The 18905-nt window shown below is 36.7% G+C and overlaps 1 protein-coding gene across 10 annotated transcripts in view; it reads right to left on the reverse strand.

The window, feature by feature from the left end:
- LOC115209078 (adenosylhomocysteinase-like 1) overlaps positions 1-18905 on the reverse strand; it is a 469217-nt gene that overhangs the window by 132391 nt on the left and 317921 nt on the right. The window contains exon 1 of one of the 10 annotated variants that reach the window (XM_029777183.2): positions 399-555. The exons of the other annotated variants lie outside the window; for them this stretch is intronic. Within the exon in view, the coding sequence (XP_029633043.1) occupies positions 399-456 (58 nt within the window). The 5' untranslated portion in view covers positions 457-555. Of the gene's footprint in view, positions 1-398; positions 556-18905 lie in introns of those variants that run through there. 10 annotated transcript variants of the gene reach the window in all.

Below are 18905 nucleotides of genomic sequence, written 5' to 3' on the forward strand. Positions count from 1 at the left end.
GGAATAAGATTAGTGATGTTGTTTAAAATACAAGATGTAGAACATCACCTCAAATGATTAATTCACCTCATTAACCGTAAACTTTTTAATGTGTGTGTCTGTGTGTGTATAAAAGTGTGTGTGTGTGTGTGTATAAAAGTATGTGTGTGTGTGTATGCATTTATGTCAATGAATGTACACCAACAAATATGGAAGGTAATTTACCATTAATTATGAAACAAACTGTGCATATTTCACACCTACATGTAGATAGAGACAGACAGATAGATGGAGAAGTAGAGGGATGGATACACAGGTAGATGGCTAGATAGAAAGACAGATAGCAGATAGGTAGACAGACGGACAGACTGAGAGACATACACACATATACAAGCATACTCATGTATGAAGATTACTACCATATTTATGTTGGTTGAGCCTGTCTTGTTCCAGAGAAGACCACCTATTATTCTCCATTGTCGATAAATGACAGACTCGGTCAAAGAGGTGATTAGAACCAGTAGCAAGAGGTGTTTAGCTTTACTTCCTCCATCCAATATCGTGTCTGCCGTCTCTATTCCTAATTCCAGAGTGACTTTAGTAGTAAATATTGCAAATAGACTGGTGTAACATGAACACATACATACACATACGTATACAAATACATACATACATAGACGTATATACATACACAGGCAAACAGAATGAATGAATAGCCAGCTTGGTATTTTTCCATATACTTCCTGTGGCAACTTAGAAAGTCACGCTAGTTGACAATTCAACAAGTGATGCTCGATGGAAACAAAATAAATAAATAAATAAATAAATAAATAAAAGTAAAAAAATACCAAAAAAAAAAAATTTAGTTGTTCTTAGAAGGTAAAGAGAAAGAAAGAAGTAGGAATTTAAAATGGATGTTCAGCGGAGATTATGATACAAAAATCCTTTTCCTTCGTAAGGTAGCAGTATGGTAACATGACACAGATCAGTTTGCTTAACTCCATGCACATTTAAGGTGTAAGCTTACTGAAATAAAAGCACCTGTACGTGAGTAGCTTCCGAGGAGGTTTGTGTGACAGGTGACTGCTATTTGAAATGGAATGGTTTTATTTATTTTTTTTTCACCAGTCAAATCAAATTACGAAACGCAAAAGGAGAAAACCAAACCAAAGAAATAAAACTTGGATTTGGAACTGTAAACGGTTCTGAATTACATTCTAGATTTGGTTGGTTAAAAATAATAAAATAAATGAAATACTAAACCGATTTGCGCATTAATGTCTTTGAATAGTATCTTGCTAAGAAATTTGTAATCTTTTAAAGATATTTAAGAATAAGCTACTAGAATATTAATAGTTTCAAATTTTGGCACAAGGCCAGCAATTTCATGGGGAGGAATTAAGTCAATTACATTGACCTCAGTATTCAACTGGTTCTTATTTTATTGACCTTGAAAGGATGAAAAGCGAAGTGGATGCTGGCAGAATTTGAACTCAGAGTGAAAAGATGGCCAAAATGATGCCAAGCATTTTGCCTGGCATGCTAATGATTCTGCTGTCTCCCCACTTTAATAATAATAAACACCCTAATAACTCCAAAAGATAACCTTGATGGGTACAGCCCATATACTACGGAAAGCACTCTCCATCTAAAGTGGAATAAATGTGGTGATAATTGTAGCATGCATAGCAAAACAAAAATGCCCTTGCTACTCTTGGCCTCCAGCAGATGCCCAGCACTAAGGCAGCTGAAATAAAGTTATAATGAAAGGAAACTATAAATAATAATAACAATAATAATCCTTTCTATTTGGAAGCACACGGCTTCAAATTTGGGGGAAGGAATTAAGTTGATTATGTTGACCCCAGTATGCAATTGGTACATAACTTATTGACCCTCTGAAAGGATGAAAGGCAAAGTTGACCTTGGCAGAATTTGGCAGAAAGTAGTGGCAAATGGAATATCACTAAACATTTTGTTTGTCGTGATGTTAAGCTGCCAGGATTGTTACTGCACTGGATAAAATGATTGGCAGAAACTTTTCTGACTCTTTGCAGTCTGAGTTCAAATCCTGCCTGTACCAACTTTGCCTTTTAAATATTTCAAGGTCAATAAAATTAAGTACCAATCACATACTGGTGTCAACGTAATTCACTATGCTCTTCCCCTCTAAACTATTATTGGCTTTGTACCAAAATTAGAATGAATTATTCTTTGATTAAATTTTAAAAAAATACAAAAAGAATTTATTGTGAATAAAGGATATTTTGAGAGGATGAATAAGGAACAGTAAGCAGCAACAGAAAATGGCTCCATAAACAATAAAACTATTACAGGAATGTCGAACCATAAAAAAAATACTGCAAGTTAGAACATTGAGATTTTTGTTGGTTTTTTTTTCTTTTATCAATGACCAGGAACAAGCTCTGGCAGATGCCTGACTTTCAAGTGAACAAACAAGCAGGGTATAAGAAAACAGAAAAGAACATTCAGCTGAGTAGATAGTTAAGAGTAATCAGTGAGGCTTGCTTTAACTTTACAACATAAAATCTTATTTATAGCAGCACAAAATCAGTGGGATGAATAAATAATAGACAAGTTACATGATTAAGCATAATTTCTCCAAGAAATGTTGGTGATTCTGGTCAATTATTTCTGGTTTAACACTCTTAATCTACAGAACGAACATGTAAAAAATACACATAGTAAAGGATGGCTGTGTGGCAAGAAGCTTGCTTCCAACTTGGTCCTGAGTTCAGTCCCACTGCATGGCACCTTGGGTAAGTGTTTTCTATCATAGCTTTGGGCCAACCAAAGCCTAGTGGGTGGATTTAGTGGATGGAAACTGAAGGAAGCCCATCATGTACATATCTATCTATAAGTGTGTGTCTTTAGGTCTGACCCCTACCACCGCTTGACAGCTGGTGTTGGTGTGTTTATACACCCCATAACTTAATGGAATAAGTACCAAGCTTAAAAAATATGTAATGGAGTCGATTCATCCAACAAAAAATCCCTCAAGGTGGTGCCCCAGAATGGTCACAACCCAAAGACTGAAACAAGATAAAAGAACTAAACAAAAACCTTCGAAATTTTAGCATGAATACATATCACCATAAGCCAATGCAAGGGCTGCTGCATTAAGCCCTTGACCTGCAAAAAAAAACAGGGGACAAATCTTTCAAGATATTCTCTTATCTCAAATTAAAACAAATCAGAGATAACAGAACCCCCCCCCTGCTTTTGTCTATAGCTTTAGTTGATCAGGCACCCTTATTATTAGCTATCTTTCTCCTTTGCATCATTTCTTCCATAATCAAACGTTGTTAGCATCACTCATTTCCAGAACTTCTCAATCACTGATTCTCCTCCTATTATTCTCTTTCTTCCTCATCATTTCATTCATTTGTATTCCACCTCTTATCAACAATCCTTGTGTAGCTGGTTCCTTTATTTTACACACTATCACCTCACTTCTATCACTCTGGATCTCTTTTGCCACCCTCTTGTTTATGTTGCTTTTATCCAGTACCCTTACCAACAACCCTCATCTAGATGTCCTTTCACACCAACAGTCTCTCTTCCATGCTCTTATTACTTATTAATCTGGATTTTTATCTTTTACTCCCACGCCCAACTCTGGTTCTTCTACCTACTCTGGAAAAGAAATGTATGACTATAAAGAAATAACACAGAGGTTCTCTCCAGTCTGTAAAGGAAACCATTTAATACTGATAAAAAGAATAGCAAATATAGAGAAAGAGTGAGTACTCTTTAGTACTGCTGTAGACAAGACAATCTCTTTACTGTAATGGTCCTATAACCTTCTTTATCAACAACCATTTTTGAATTTGTGTTGCTTACCCATTGCCTTTTTCCCCTCCTTAGCACATGAATGCTGGGAAAATGAGGGTTAAGTAATGAAGTTGTCTGTAGGTTTAGCTAAACTAAATCTTCCATTTTCCTTACCATAAATAGCCATCTTTTACTCAATTATTTTCAAATGCCAGCTTTCATCCTTTTCCCATCTACTTTCCACAAACTTTTCTCACACATGCACACACACATATATATTCTTTTACACTGTAATCCTTGTAAGCTCCCAGTAAAATCCTTCATAAATAGAACTGAATTAAATTGCCAAGAATCAAAATGACAATCCTATAGTTCTGTCCAATCCAAAATTAGCAAGGAAAAGAAAATTAATGTAAAAATGATCATAATGAAAACGAAGAAATATTTCACCAACACCATCGTTTGTGACTATGAAATATATCTTCTCATATATCCCCATTATTTAAACATTTGTTCTTCCCATGCGATAACAAAATAAACAGTGTCCACAAGCATGGATTTGTCATCCTACCCACCACCTCCCTGACTACCCCGACCAATACCCATCAGTAGCAGCCTTCCACACCATCTTAATAATTTCTAATGACAGTTCTATTCTAATGTTGTCTTTCCCAGAAAACATCACTGTAATGAGAAATCGACTGCGACATATTTGAGTTGCCTGAGATTGAATAAATAATCACATCTATAAGTAAAATAAAATAAAAATAGATCAATAAACACCAGAACAGGATATGAAGCTGTTTACTCAGTTTATAATTTGCTAAATTCAAAATTAAGAAGTTATTTACATTTTTCTCTTCAAACTCGTTTTTATTTATAAACTAAACTCATCTTGCCATATTACAATGAATTCCAGCCTGTATCATATGAAACACACATGTGATGGGTATTTGCATCAAAAATCACTGACAATTATCATATATTTGCTGTAGAAATTGAAGGAGGTTGGGTGCTATCACACATCTATTCAATCAGTATAAAACAAACATTAAAAAAAAAAAGGAAGAAATAGTAGAAGCCTCTGGCCAGATTAAACCACTAAAAATCTTTGCCTGCAATATTTCCCACACATGAAATCCTATGATACACTTACCACAGAGTTTCAATTGTGTTTCATGAGAAATTTTAATGAATGAAAGCTTTGTATATTTTTGTTAAATGATATCTCTACATAAACAACAGTATAAGAATTTCACTTGGAGAACTTGCCTACAGGACTTTTGATGACAAAATCAATTACAAAATTTACCAATAAAAATTACCTAGTCTTGGCACAAGATTCCATTACCCTTTTGTTAACCAGATTGTTTTCCAATTAATTGCATGGTCTCAGGTTCAGTCTCACTGCATGGTACCTGAGGGAAGTGTCTTCTACTATAGCCATGGGTCAATCAAAGCCTTGTGAGTGGATTTAGCAGATGGAAACTGAAAGAAGCTTGTGAGGGGGGGGGTCGCCCATCACCACTTGACAACTGGTATCGGTGTGTTTAAGTTCCCATAACTTGGCGGTTGTGGCAAAGAGAGTGATAGAATAAGTACTAGGCTTAAAAGACAACAAAAAATTACTGAGGTCACTTGATTTGACTAAAAATTCTTGAAGGTACTTCCCTAGCAAGTCACAGTCTAAAAAAAGAAACAGGTATAAGACACCAAAATACATACTAACTTAGAATTGTTGGAAATTCATACCCCTACACCTTATGGTGAACATCTTGAGATGAGAAAAATAAACAACAATGCTGGTGAAGGTTTACATAAAATTATCATTCCCAGAAAAAGAAAGTTGTATAAATATTGTCGATGCCAAAATAATTCAGTTGGAAACTATCCCAAATTAGAATTAAACAATAATTCTAGCAGAGACCAATTTAGTTGGCATTATATCAGACTCAGTCAGTATGAACAGTGAAAATGGTCTCTACCTGTAAAGGAAGCAAGATAGCTAGGAAGAGTGAAGAAAAACATAATAGAAAATAGTGTGTAAAGGCACTGGTGCTGGTGCCACATGAAAGGCACAGGTGCCACATAAAAGGCAGTGGTGCTGGTGCCATGTAAAAAGCACCCAATACTCTCTGTAAAGTGGCAGGTGTTTGGAAGGGCATCCAACTGTAGAAACCATGTCAGTATAGACAATGGAGCTTGGTATAGCTCCTGGCATTGCTAGTTCCGGTCAAACCATTCAATCCGTGTCACCATTCCACCCCATTTCTTTTTACAATAGCAACAGTTTAAGCTTAATAATAATACTTTGTTGGGTGCATAAAATCCAAACTCCATGCATGTATGATATTTTAAATGAGAAATATTTTTGCAGATGGAATGGGACATGATGATGGATGGATGGAAGCACTCCGTCGGTTACGACGACGAGGGTTCCGGTTGATCCGATCAACGGAACAGCCTGCTCGTGAAATTAACGTGTAAGTGGCTGAGCACTCCACAGACACGTGTACCCTTAACGTAGTTCTCGGGGATATTCAGCGTGACACAGAGAGTGACAAGGCCGGCCCTTTGAAATACAGGTACAACAGAAACAGGAAGTAAGAGTGAGAGAAAGTTGTGGTGAAAGAGTACAGCAGGGATCACCACCATCCCTGCCGGAGCCTCGTGGAGCTTTAGGTGTTTTCGCTCAATAAACACTCACAACGCCCGGTCTGGGAATCAAAACCGCGAGTCCGCTGCCCTAATCACTGGGCCATTGCGCCTCCACACATGATGATGGAGTGGTACTGTAGATCAAAACAGGCTCAAAAAGACTGGATGGAAGAGGACAGAAGGTAAGAGGTAAGCAATGTTCTGAATTGCAAGGAAGTGTAAAGGACCGGATTACGATGCTGAAATTACATGTACAGAGAATGACACCAGCATGTTTGTCCTTGATAAAACTAAAAAGAAAGTGACATGCAAATGTTATGTGCAGTTGTTAAATAAGGAGTAAGTATGAGGGGGGAAAGACATCAATACAGATGCATCCAACCAGGTCATGAAAGTTACCAAAAGAGTTAAAGCACAACTGATTAGGAAGAAAATCAACCAAATGGGATGCAGTTGGTGTTTATGCAGCACACTGCACTGCCAATGTTTTCTTAGTGAGACAGCTACAGAAGTACATAGCTAGGAGTGAGCCAGTCTGCCTAACTTTTGTTAATCTGGAGAAGGCTTTGGCAGAGTTTCATACTCTGTTGTCTGGTGGTTGCTACAAAAAAAAATTAGAAAAAAATGGTCTGTGAGAGAATTTCTAGCCATGATTATAGGTGCCATGTGCAAGGTAAGAATCAATGAGTTCATTGTGGAATTTAGCATGCAGAATGGTGTGTATCAAGGCTCAGTTTTGAGCTTCCATCTGCCTAACAGACGAGTTCAAGATCAGTAGTCAATGTGAACTCCACTATGCTGGATTCAACTAGAGAAAAGTTTTAAAGTAGATGTAACAAAGACTAAAAGTTTAGTTAGCAAAAAGGTAAAAAAAAAAAAAGAAGAAAAGAAAACCCAATACTGTGTTGTTGTGGTTGGGAAAGTGGCCAAGGTTGACACATGGAAAAAGAATTGGTAGGAATTTCCTAAGGTGCACCTACTGTAAACAACAGATGCACAAGATGTAATAATGGGATCACAGGCAGATTGCCAAGGAAGGTAGACTTCATATGTGGCATATGCAAAGAAGTTGGAGTAAGAGTACATGTGAAATAAAATCTCTGAAATGTCCAGAATGCTACCAAGACGTAGTTGATAGCTTTAGTTATCTAGGTAACCTAATTAGCAGTGGAAGTGGGTGTTCCAAAAGCATAAGTGCCAGAATAAGAACTGGGTGGAGAAGATGAGGAATTTATTACTATTTCAGGTAACAAAAAAATGAAGGGCAAACTGTATGATGCTCTGAGAATGAAGGGCAGACAGTATGATGCCTTCAGAATGAAGGTCAGATTGCATGATGCTCTTAGAATGAATGGCAGATTTTTTGATGATCGCAGAATGAAGGGTAGATTATATGATGCTCCCATAAACCAGCGGACAAAAAGCCATGACATGGGCTCTGCTGGAAGGAATTTACCAAACATACACAAACACAAAAATAAAAAGAAAAATTGCCTTTCTCCAATGAAGTAGTCTCCCTACTATCACTATCCTTCCCCTATAACACCACCTATGTAATGAGGGACAGCAAACCCCTGAAACTGTCTATGTTATCTCTCTCCTACCAATACTCTTCTTTGCTGCAAACCAATCACTTTCCTTGTTACAAACTACATCCTTCCCTGTAATTCCTCACTGCTATCCATCACTCCTACTCTCTTACATTCACCCATCACTATCTCTTATCACCCTCTCACATCTATTACTGGTTTTCTTTTATCACTGCCCCTTTTAACTCTCTGATGCTAGTAAATGAACAAATGGAGATAAACTAGGCAGGATTCTATAATGCACAGCAAGGTTAGTAAAACAAGGTCAACTAGTCATAGATATCATATCAAAAATGGTTCACAGAAGTAAGATATTGTCTCTAACACATCTTGGTGGGCAGCAATGCCAATTAAGAACTGTTCCAGTCTACCATGATCTGCCGAACCCATTTCAGCAACAGAAAAGGGATGCAAACTATTGTTGTTGATGATGATGATGATGAATATGTAGTTAACATTTGTGTAGATTGATACAGACCAAAACCATCCATTAAAGCTGAAGTGTTTTTTGTCAATGTGCTGTGTGTATGCATGTGTTTGTGTACATGTGCTTATGTGTATGTGAGTGTGTGTGTATGTGCATGAGAAGGTGTGGGCCTGTGTGCATGTGGTCAAGATCCTAAGATGTGTAGGTCATTACAATCACATTGAGATGAAATTGTAAGAGTTCTGTGAAGGATCCATTAGAAGCGAGATGGAGATGTGACAGGGTCAGACTTAAGAAAATATTGTCAGCAGTTCTGGAGGAAACACTGGAGTAGGATCTGCCGGGGTTTCCTGATGGGATTCTAAATGATTAAGAGTGCAGCAGCTAAAGCAAAGGAAAAATGATACAATTACAATGGATGATGACAGCTGGACGAAACACTGCTGTGATTTGTTTAGTGGTTAAGAAGTGGAGACTAATGAAAGAGTTGGGTTTTAATGTAACCAGAGATAAAGAGAGAGTGTGACGGAGGTAATTATAACTCATGGAAATAATCAATAACGACTAAAAGGGAAGAGAAGCAATAGTACCAATATATTTAATTGGTGCCAGCCAAGAAAGAGCCTCTATGTGGTGCCTGACTGGTTAGAAAAGCAGCGAAATTGCACAACGTTGAGAAAAAAAAATTAAAAAAAAGAGAAGAAATGTCTCAGAAAATGTAATAAACTGTATTTTTGAAAATATGGTATTGTTCTATTTAATCCTTTGTTGCCCTATTTTTGCTGAAATACACTTTGTTTGTTTGAATTAATTTAGAAAATAAGACTTTAATGAAGTAGCTTTGTCATCATTAAAACTTGTGTTTGGAGCATAAATTAACATGAAATATTAATGGAAAGATTTTTCCGTAATCCCTCAACTATCGTGAGTGTTACGCTCCAACCCCAACCCACCCTGCATCATCATCATCATTTAGCGTCCGTTCTCCATGCTAGCATGGGTTGGATGGTTCAACTGGGGTCTGTGAAGCTGGAAGGCTTCATCAGGCCCAGTCAGATCTGGCAGTGTTTCTACGGCTGGATGCCCTTCCTAACGCCAACCACTCCGTGAGTGTAGTGGGTGCTTTTTACGTGCCACCCGCACAGGTGCCAGACAGAGCTGGCAAACGGCCACGAAACAGATGGTGCTTTTACGTGTCACCGGCACGGGGGCCAGGCAAGGCTGGCAACGGACACGAATGGATGGTGCTTTTACATGCCACCGACACGGGGGCCAGACAGGGCTGGCAAACGGCCACGAACGGATGGTGCTTTTACATGTCACCGACATGGGGGCCAGACAGGGCTGGCAATAGCTGAAAATCTGCAAAGTAGAAACAGTACTGTAATGTGTATGCTTTTTAATTAATGAAAATTGTAGTTGTGATACCCGTGCCGGCGGCATGTAAAAAGCACCATCCGAATGTGGCCGATGCCAGCGCCGTCTTGTCTGGCTTCTGTACCGGTGGCACATAAAAAACACCAACCGATCATGGTTGTTGCCACTCCTCTGGCACCTGCGCTGGTGGCACGTAAAAAGCACCCACTACACTCATGGAGTGCTTAGCGTTAGGAAGGGTATCCAGCTGTAAAAACCCTGCCGGATTAGACTGGAGCCTGGTGCAACCTCCTGAATTCCAAGATCCCGGTCGAACCGTCCAACCCATGCTAGCATGGAAAACGGACGATGATAATGATAATGAATTTGTATATATCAATTTTATTATAAATGCAAAACAACACCATGGAGGGATTGACGTAAACTTAAATAATAAACCATGATATATGGCACAGGATTACTGTAATTTAATCACTTTAAAATAGGAAGTTTGCACTATAGGACCAGGGTTGGTCTCAAAACAGTTAATAATGAAAATTTATCATTAAGTAAAAGTTGCAACAAAATGCCAACATTAGACATGGCTTCTTTCCAAATCTTATTCTTTAAGTAATTAGTTGAACCATTCAACAAAATCTCGTAGAGTTTTCAGCCACATGCGCACATACGAACACAGACATGCATAAAGTTGTCAGGAGTATGTTTCTAATTTCTTGGCAAGTCAATTCTGTATTGATAAAAATCTATTGTAAAATGTCCAAATTCAATTATTTCCTCAGTTATGTCTTTGACTCTCATTTAACCCTTTTCAATACCCAAACTGCCCAGGACTGCTTCCAGTTCTGATACAATAAAAAAAAAAAAGAATAAAAAATTAAAAATTAAAAAAAAAAGGAAAAAGTAACCCATAAGCATTCAGATTACTCAGTCAAACGTAATACTTATTTATTCACATTATTTTGAATTAATCATGAATTATCTTGTAGCTTTGAGATTTCAATGATGTCACTATACTTTTAGAATGACATTGTAGGGTAGTTATGTGAGGCCAGATCTGGTCAGTTTAAACAAAACAGAATATTTTGGCTAGATATGGTCAGTTTAAATGCTAATGGGTTGAAACTTTCTGCCATAATTTTCACCATCGTGTTCTTAATGTCCTCTTTTCTATGCTTACAGGAAATGGACAGTTTATTGCAGTAGATTTACTACATCCAGATGCTTTTCCCATCACCAACCCTCACCTGTTTCCAAGCAAGGAAGTATATCTCTATGGTCAGGTATGCTTAGGCAGAATACTGGAAACAAATGACACTGCTTGTAAGACAGTGACACTCATTTACAACTACCACGCTATGTCAAGACAAGGAGACATCCACATACTATATATACATACATATATATGTATATAAAAAGTGAAAGGGGTACAGTGAAGTTGCTGCAAGGAGTGGAATATCCAACGTTTCAGATTCAAGAAGAAGAGAAAAAGTAAAGCTGAGAGGATGTCAACTGACTTTTTTCTCTTTTTCTCTGTCCCCTTACAAAGGATTGAATCCGAAATGTTGGATATTCCAGTCCTCACGGCAAGTTCCCTGTACCCTTTTTACTTTTTCTATATTTTTTTAAGTCTTGCCAATACAGAGCTACTAGATTGCCTGATTATTATACATATATATATATATAGGGTGGATGGTTCATCCTCTTCTCATTGTTATTTATTTCTCCATTTTCTTATTGACTATATATACATTAGACTATGGTTTACCTTTAAATTACCTACTGCCATATACCTTATAACAAGGACCTTACTTACTGAGGTAATTACCAGGAGTGCTTCTGGATATATCTATCCGCTAGAGGTTTCAGCACCTCTAACCTATACCTTACATAACATATGTATAAAACACTGTAAGTGGTTGGCATAAGGAAGGGCATCCAACAATACCAAACCAGATACTGAAGGTTTCCTGTTGAACCATCCAACCCATGCTAGCAAGAAAAACAGACAGACTATGATAAACTTGCTCTACAATCTTAATGTAATCAGTGTATATAATATTTGAGTAAATTGAAACGTAATGAATGTAGCTGGAATGGATTACATGAGTGCCACAGATCTGATTGAACAAGCTTAAACTGAAGTTAAATGACAAGAATAAAATGCAGACTGCTATTATTAACCCTTTTGTTACCATATTTCTGTTGCAATACATGGACTTCATTTCAATTAACTTTGAAAATAATTAACTATTTATAAAAATTACTTTGTCTTTATTAAGCCGGTGTTTAGAACACAAATATGAAAATTTTATGGAAGATTTTAATTTAGATCACTTTAAAATAGGAAGTTTATATCATAGAACCAGAGGCAGTCTCAAGACAGTTGGCATCAAATGGGTTAACACTACTTCAAGTAACATCAACATCGGTCATCATCATCATCAATGTTTAACGTCCGTTTTCCGTGCTGGCATGGGTTGGATGGTTTGACTGGAGACAGGCAAGCCACGAGGCTGCACCAGGCTCCAATCTGATCTGGCAATGTTTCTACAGCTGGATGCCCTTCCAAATGCCAACCAGTCTGAGAGTGAAGTGGGTGCTTTTTACGTGCCACCGGCACAGGAGCCAGTCAGACAGCAATGGCATCAGCCACAACTACAATTTCCATTTGATTGTGATTTGATTTTACTTGACTCAATAGGTCTCCTGAAGCACAGCATGTCACCTGATGATTCAAAGGTATTTTTGAATTGGCTGGTTATGCCACCCTGGTACAGGCTACAACTGTGATCTCACTAGCATATCTCCAGAGGTCTCAATCTTTTGCCATTGCCCCTGGGATATCTCTACTGGCACTACATTCCTCTTAGATCCATTACGTAATATCTTTCTCATCTCTCACACTCGCAGGCAATATTTCCTTCAGGTTTACAATGCAAATATTGGCAGATCCCACCCCTTCATGCCACATAAACACCCAGCCTTAACTGCTCAGGCCTCTATTGTCAACAGCATTATATGTCTCTCCTATACTCTCCTGACATACTTTCTTTTGGTTATAGAAAGAAGCAAACCAAGGCCAATAAAAGTATCAGCTCCCGAAATGTTTTCCACCGATTCCACTGGAGTCGGCTTGTTAGTATCAGTCATCAATAACTATATCACTCATGTAACCTAACTTATCTACTAATTCTATGATAACAAAATAACAAGCCAATATCTCCAACACGATATTCTTTAAGCTGTTTACTTTTCAATTAATTTTGAAAATAATTAGGAAATTTATAAAAATAACATTTCGTATTATAATATTTGTTATTATTATCATTTGTTATTATGTTAATTTAAATCATTTTAGAACAGGAAGTTCATACTATAGAACCAGAAGTGGTCTCAGCTGGATTGGAAACAAGAGGATTCATTACTTTGGCACAACAGAGAAGATGTAGAACTGTGTTCCATTGTACACAAAAATAATTGATATTTCATAAGACTGTCATTTCTTGAGGTAGTTCAAGGAGTTCATTAACCAACCATTTAACTATTTTGTTACTATATTTCTGTTGAGATTCACTACTTGTAGTAGTTGAATTAATTTTGAAAATATGGAAGAATTTAGAAAAATAAGCTTGTCATTAAGCCGGTGATTGGAACATCAATTGACAGAGTATTCTGAAGGAAGGGCTTATTTTAGGTCGCTTCTCATGTTAACCATTTTGTTATTTTTGCTTCAACAATAAACTGCATTTGTTTCAATTAATTTTGAAAAATGAAAGAATATTCTAAAAATAATCACATCATTATTAAAATGGTGTTTTGAAGAAAACACGAGATTTTGGTAGAAGATTTTAATGCAGATAACTTTACAACTGGAAGCTTGTAAATTAAAACAAAGAGTGGACTCAGGTTGGTATCAAAAGGGTTAATGAGAAACTTCTAAACAGTGAAAGTAAATGTATCTATCTGATCATAAAGTTAGACATTGCCTCTTAATGTTACCAACTGCGCAAAAAAAAAAACCGAAATGCAGATTAGATTCCTACAAAGGTTTTATTATCTGTATCTGTGTTCTTTGAACTTATGTCATTTTTAAAAAATCTAAATTTAAACATGATTAACAGATGAATGTATGTTTGACTTATAAAGCTAACTACAAACATGCAAATAAATACAGAGGGTTTACACAAGTAGTTCTCAACCAGAGTCCATATGACTCTTGGGGCGTCAATAATATAAGATTTTGTTAAAATTTATGAGCAAGAACCTGGTTATACTTCCACAATAAACAACATATTTTAACAATCTTTAAAATACAATTCCCAATAATATTTAGTCATCATCATCGTCTAACATCTGTTTTCCATGCTGGCATGGGTTGGACGGTTTGACTGAGGTTTGGCGAACCAGATGGCTGCATCAGGCTCCAATCTAATCTGGCAATGTTTCTACAGCTGGATGCCCGTCCTAATGCCAACCACTCTGAGAGTGTAGTGGGTGCTTTTTTACAGGCCTGGCATTGATCATGTTCAAATGGTGCTTTTTATGCGCCACCAGCACAAGAGCCAGTCAAAGAGTACTGGCATCAACCACGTTCGGATGGAGCTTTTACGTGCCACCAGCACAGGAGCCAGTATGAGGGTACTGGCATCGACCATGTTCAGATGGTGCTTTTTATGTGCCACCGGCACGGGAGACAGTCATTAAAATATAATAGGATTTTAAAACAGCAAATGGCTATAGAAGTCCAGTAGAGGAAGACAGGAATCAAAGGGGGTCATAGCTAAAAAACAGTTGAGTACTATTGTTTTACACTCTTAGACAAAACATAATTTTCCAAGATTTGTTTGATCAACTGAATTACTTGGCTTGTTGAATTAACATCTATGTGGCTAAGTTTGCCAAAGACGTGTATCCTAATATAATTCTCAGGTAGATTTACCTGACACAATGTGTGACAAGGCTGATGTTTCTATACAGTTTCCTTGTAAATTCATTTACAAGATATGAGTTGAACCAAGGTTCCAAAAAATGTCATTTGCCCAAGCAGATAACACAGTGGGACCAAACACTGGATCTCGTTGTAAAGTGAAGTTTTTAACCATTGGGGCATACTGCATCTATTTAACACTAGTAAAAAGATGAATAATGAACCAAAGTGCTTTAGGTCCTCTGTCAAATATTCTAGTCTTTACTCTTGCCCTGTTCTAAGGTAAATACTTCAGAGGTGGGTAGAAAAAGAGACATGGATAGCACAGGATAAGAAAACTCGTACCACAAAAGCAGCAGTAATAAAAATAAAAAAAACATGTTTGGAGTAATGGAAAATGTATTATACAATGGCAGGCGTGGTACAGAGTGTATAACAAGAGAATTAATGCAGAAGGTGTAAGAGGAGTATTGTAGAGTATGTAAGAGGAGTTTATGCCAGACACAAGAGAAAGATGACAACAGTGAAATAATAATCAAAAAAGAAGGATAAAAAAAAAAAAAGTCAAAATGTAATTTGTTTCTGTTCTAACTCTTCCATCACAGAGAAGACAATTACTAACTTCAACACAGAAGAGTTCTCCAATCTAACACTATTTTCTATTGTTTTTATCAGCGACTACATTTAAAAATGGAATATAATAATATTGATTGTGCCAAGAATGGTGCAACTAGCTAAAGAACTAAATCAATAGAAATAAAAGCGAAAAAGTGTGTACATGTGTGTGTGTGTGTGTGTGAGGAGTGTATTATGAGTGTGTAGATATAGGTGTTTGTGCACGTGTCTACATTGCTTGGTGTGTGTGTATGTATGTGTGTCACTAAAACTGAGTATATGAGAGTGTGTTTATCATGTTAAATGTATGTGTGTCTGTACTGCTCGGGATGTACATTGTATGTCGTGTGTCCTTCAAGTTAAAATAACGCGTGTGTTTATAGTGCTAGGCATAGGTGTGCTGTGCGTATGTGTCTGTAACTGTTACATTATACATACAGATAACACGTACTCTAGTATGTTTTACAAGTATGTATAATGTAACAATGTAAGTATACAAACCTGAGAGTAAAAGAGTGTGTATGTGCATGCATTTGAATGCTAAGAATATGTATATATTGATGAGTGTATGTGTGTGTGTGTGTTGGTCTGGTGGTACGTAAAAAGCACTATCCGACTCGCGGCCGTGGCACGTAAAATACTCCAATGCGACCGTACGACAGGCACCGATGCCAACCCCCTTTGCTTGTGAAGACATGTTGGGGAAATCGAAATCGAAATCGAATTGAACCAGCCAGGATCCCTGGTCTGGTGGTACGTAAAAAGCACTATCCGACTCGTGGCCGATGCCAGCACCGCCTCGACTGGCTTCCGTGCCGGTGGCACATAAAATACACCAATCTGACCGTGGCCGTTGCCAGCCCCGCCTGGCACCTGTGCAGGTGGCACGTAAAAAGCACCCACTACACTCACGGAGTGGTTGGCGTTAGGAAGGGCATCCAGCTGTAGAAATATTGCCAGATTAGACTGGAGCCTGGTGCAGCCTTCTGGCTTCCCAGAACCCTGGTCGAACCGTCCAACCCATGCTAGCATGGAGAACGGACGTTAAACGATGATGATGATGATGATGATATATAAATAAATAAATATAAATATATATATATATATACTTTATTTAAAAACAGCAGAAATTCAACAAAACCTGTTACTCAGAGTTTCACGTCCCCGTTTGTCGGACAGTTTTGTTAAAATTTTAACAAAACTGTCCGACGAACGGGAACGTGAAACTCCAAGTAACAGGTTTTGTTGAATTTCTGCTGCTTTTAAATAAAGCATATTACTCTACCCCTGGTATCTGAGTACTCTTTTTTTCCACCTTGTTTCACATTTATGTGTTTACTCTGGTATATATATATATATATATATATATATATATATATATATATATATATATATATATATTAAGTCACTATGAGGATATTTAGACCTCTTATAGGGATATTTTGATCCAAGATACACTGGTTTAATATATTGTATTTTGAAGCGATATTTCTTCAATGAATATATTATATAGAATATAAAATATCAAACATTATTATTAAGTTTGAAATTAATTTGTATCGATTAGGATACAGATTAATTTATTAATTAACATCATCACCTACAACAGTTTCATATCACAACCAACATTAAAACTACAAAAGATATATAAATATATAATTATGTGCAAGAATATCTATTTATGTTTTGTATTATATATTTATGTTTCACAGTTTTAATTTTGGGTGTGAAATGAAACAATTGTAAGTGACGATGTTAATTAATAAATTTATTCGTATCCATTCAATCTCTCTGTTTTCAAACTTAATACATATGTGTGTGAGTGTATATATATATATATATATAAATCAGTTGTAGGGTTCATTAGAATAAAGGTATTTTGACATTCAGGACACCAGAAAAGGGTCAAATTTGACACATACATTATACTCTTACTCTTTACTCTCTTTTACTCATTTCTGTCATTTGACTGTGGCCATGCTGGAGCACCACTTTTAGTCGATCGAGCAAATCGATCCCAGGACTTATTCTTTGTAAGCCTAGTACTTATTCTATCGGTCTCTTTTGCCGAATCGCTAAGTTATGGGGACGTAGCACACCAGCATCAGTTGTCAAGCAATGTTGGGGGGACAAACACAGACACAAAAACATATATATATATATATATATATATATACATATATACACACATATATATATATATATATACAATGGGCTTCTTTCAATTTCCGCCTACCAAATCCACTCACAAGGCTTTGGTTGGCCCGAGGCTATAGTAAAAGACATTTGCCCAAGGTGCCACGCAGTAGGACTGAACCTGGAACCATGTGGTTTGTAAGCAAGCTTCTTACCATAGAGCCACTCCATATGTAGTGAACCATTAAACACATTTGTGTTCTTTTATGTGTGTGTGTGTATTTCCAAAACAGACACATATAATGCTAAGAATATGTTTCTGAATGTCTAATGCTCAAAGTGTGTATGTGTGTTGGTGGGTGTGTCTATACTGCTTGAGACAGAATATTGATGAAACTTGCTATTGATGCAGAAAGTCAAGTCCTAGAATACTATGGAGTAGAATAGAGAAGAAACCAGCCTAAACAACACAGAGGAACAGAACAAGCTCACAGACATCAAAAAACCCATTCTTAATTGATAAAACGAACATATAATCGCAAAGAAGATAAATGAAGAATTCAGCAGACGTTCAAGACAACTTTTGGAACACTGCTTCATTTCCTTACAAGACTAAAATAAAATTGAAATTGGAAAAAAAAAAACAAAAAAAAACTACACCTCAACTAGTATCAAAATAAATTAATTATAGTGGCGAGAGTTTTACATCAAGTATTCTGAAGATGGCTAAGCTAGCCACTCATTCTAACTCTCTTTAGAAATGATATTATCTTAATATTCAGTTTACTTAGAAGAATTCCTCATTTTTTTTTTTTTTTGGTTTTTCATTCTCTTTTTCTCCCAGAAAATTTAGATAACGGAAGTCGATTCTCATTGATAAGTTGTCTACAGTAACAATAACAAACAAGCAAATTTAATACAAAACAATGCCAGGTCGTATAGTACTACATCCAGATATTGAGAGAGAGAGAGAGAAATAAAGAAAGAAGCTCACAATAGTCTTTGGAAGAAAGTAGTGCTCGGGGAGGGGAGACGGATGGAAGAACAATCAAGTCTTTGATTCTTTGAAAATTGCCTCAATGTTCGGCAATTTGCCAGATATTTCAGGCAATTTTAGAAGGAAAAAATGCCAATGGTTACATAATGGCCATGATTATGAAATGTGTGTATATGTATATAATCTATATATGTACATATAAATATCATACACAAGTGTGTGTGGTTACATATATATATATATATATATATATAAACTGTATCATCTCTATATAGTCTGTGTAAAAAAGAGATTACACAATACTAAGATAGGTGGTTGACTGTATTTTGATATTCGAAATAGATAATGATGATGATGAGGATGAAATTAGGGAAATTTAACATAATGGTTGCTCACTGCTCAAGT

The sequence above is a fragment of the Octopus sinensis genome, linkage group LG3, assembly GCF_006345805.1.
Source record: "Octopus sinensis linkage group LG3, ASM634580v1, whole genome shotgun sequence".
NCBI lineage: Eukaryota > Metazoa > Mollusca > Cephalopoda > Octopoda > Octopodidae > Octopus > Octopus sinensis.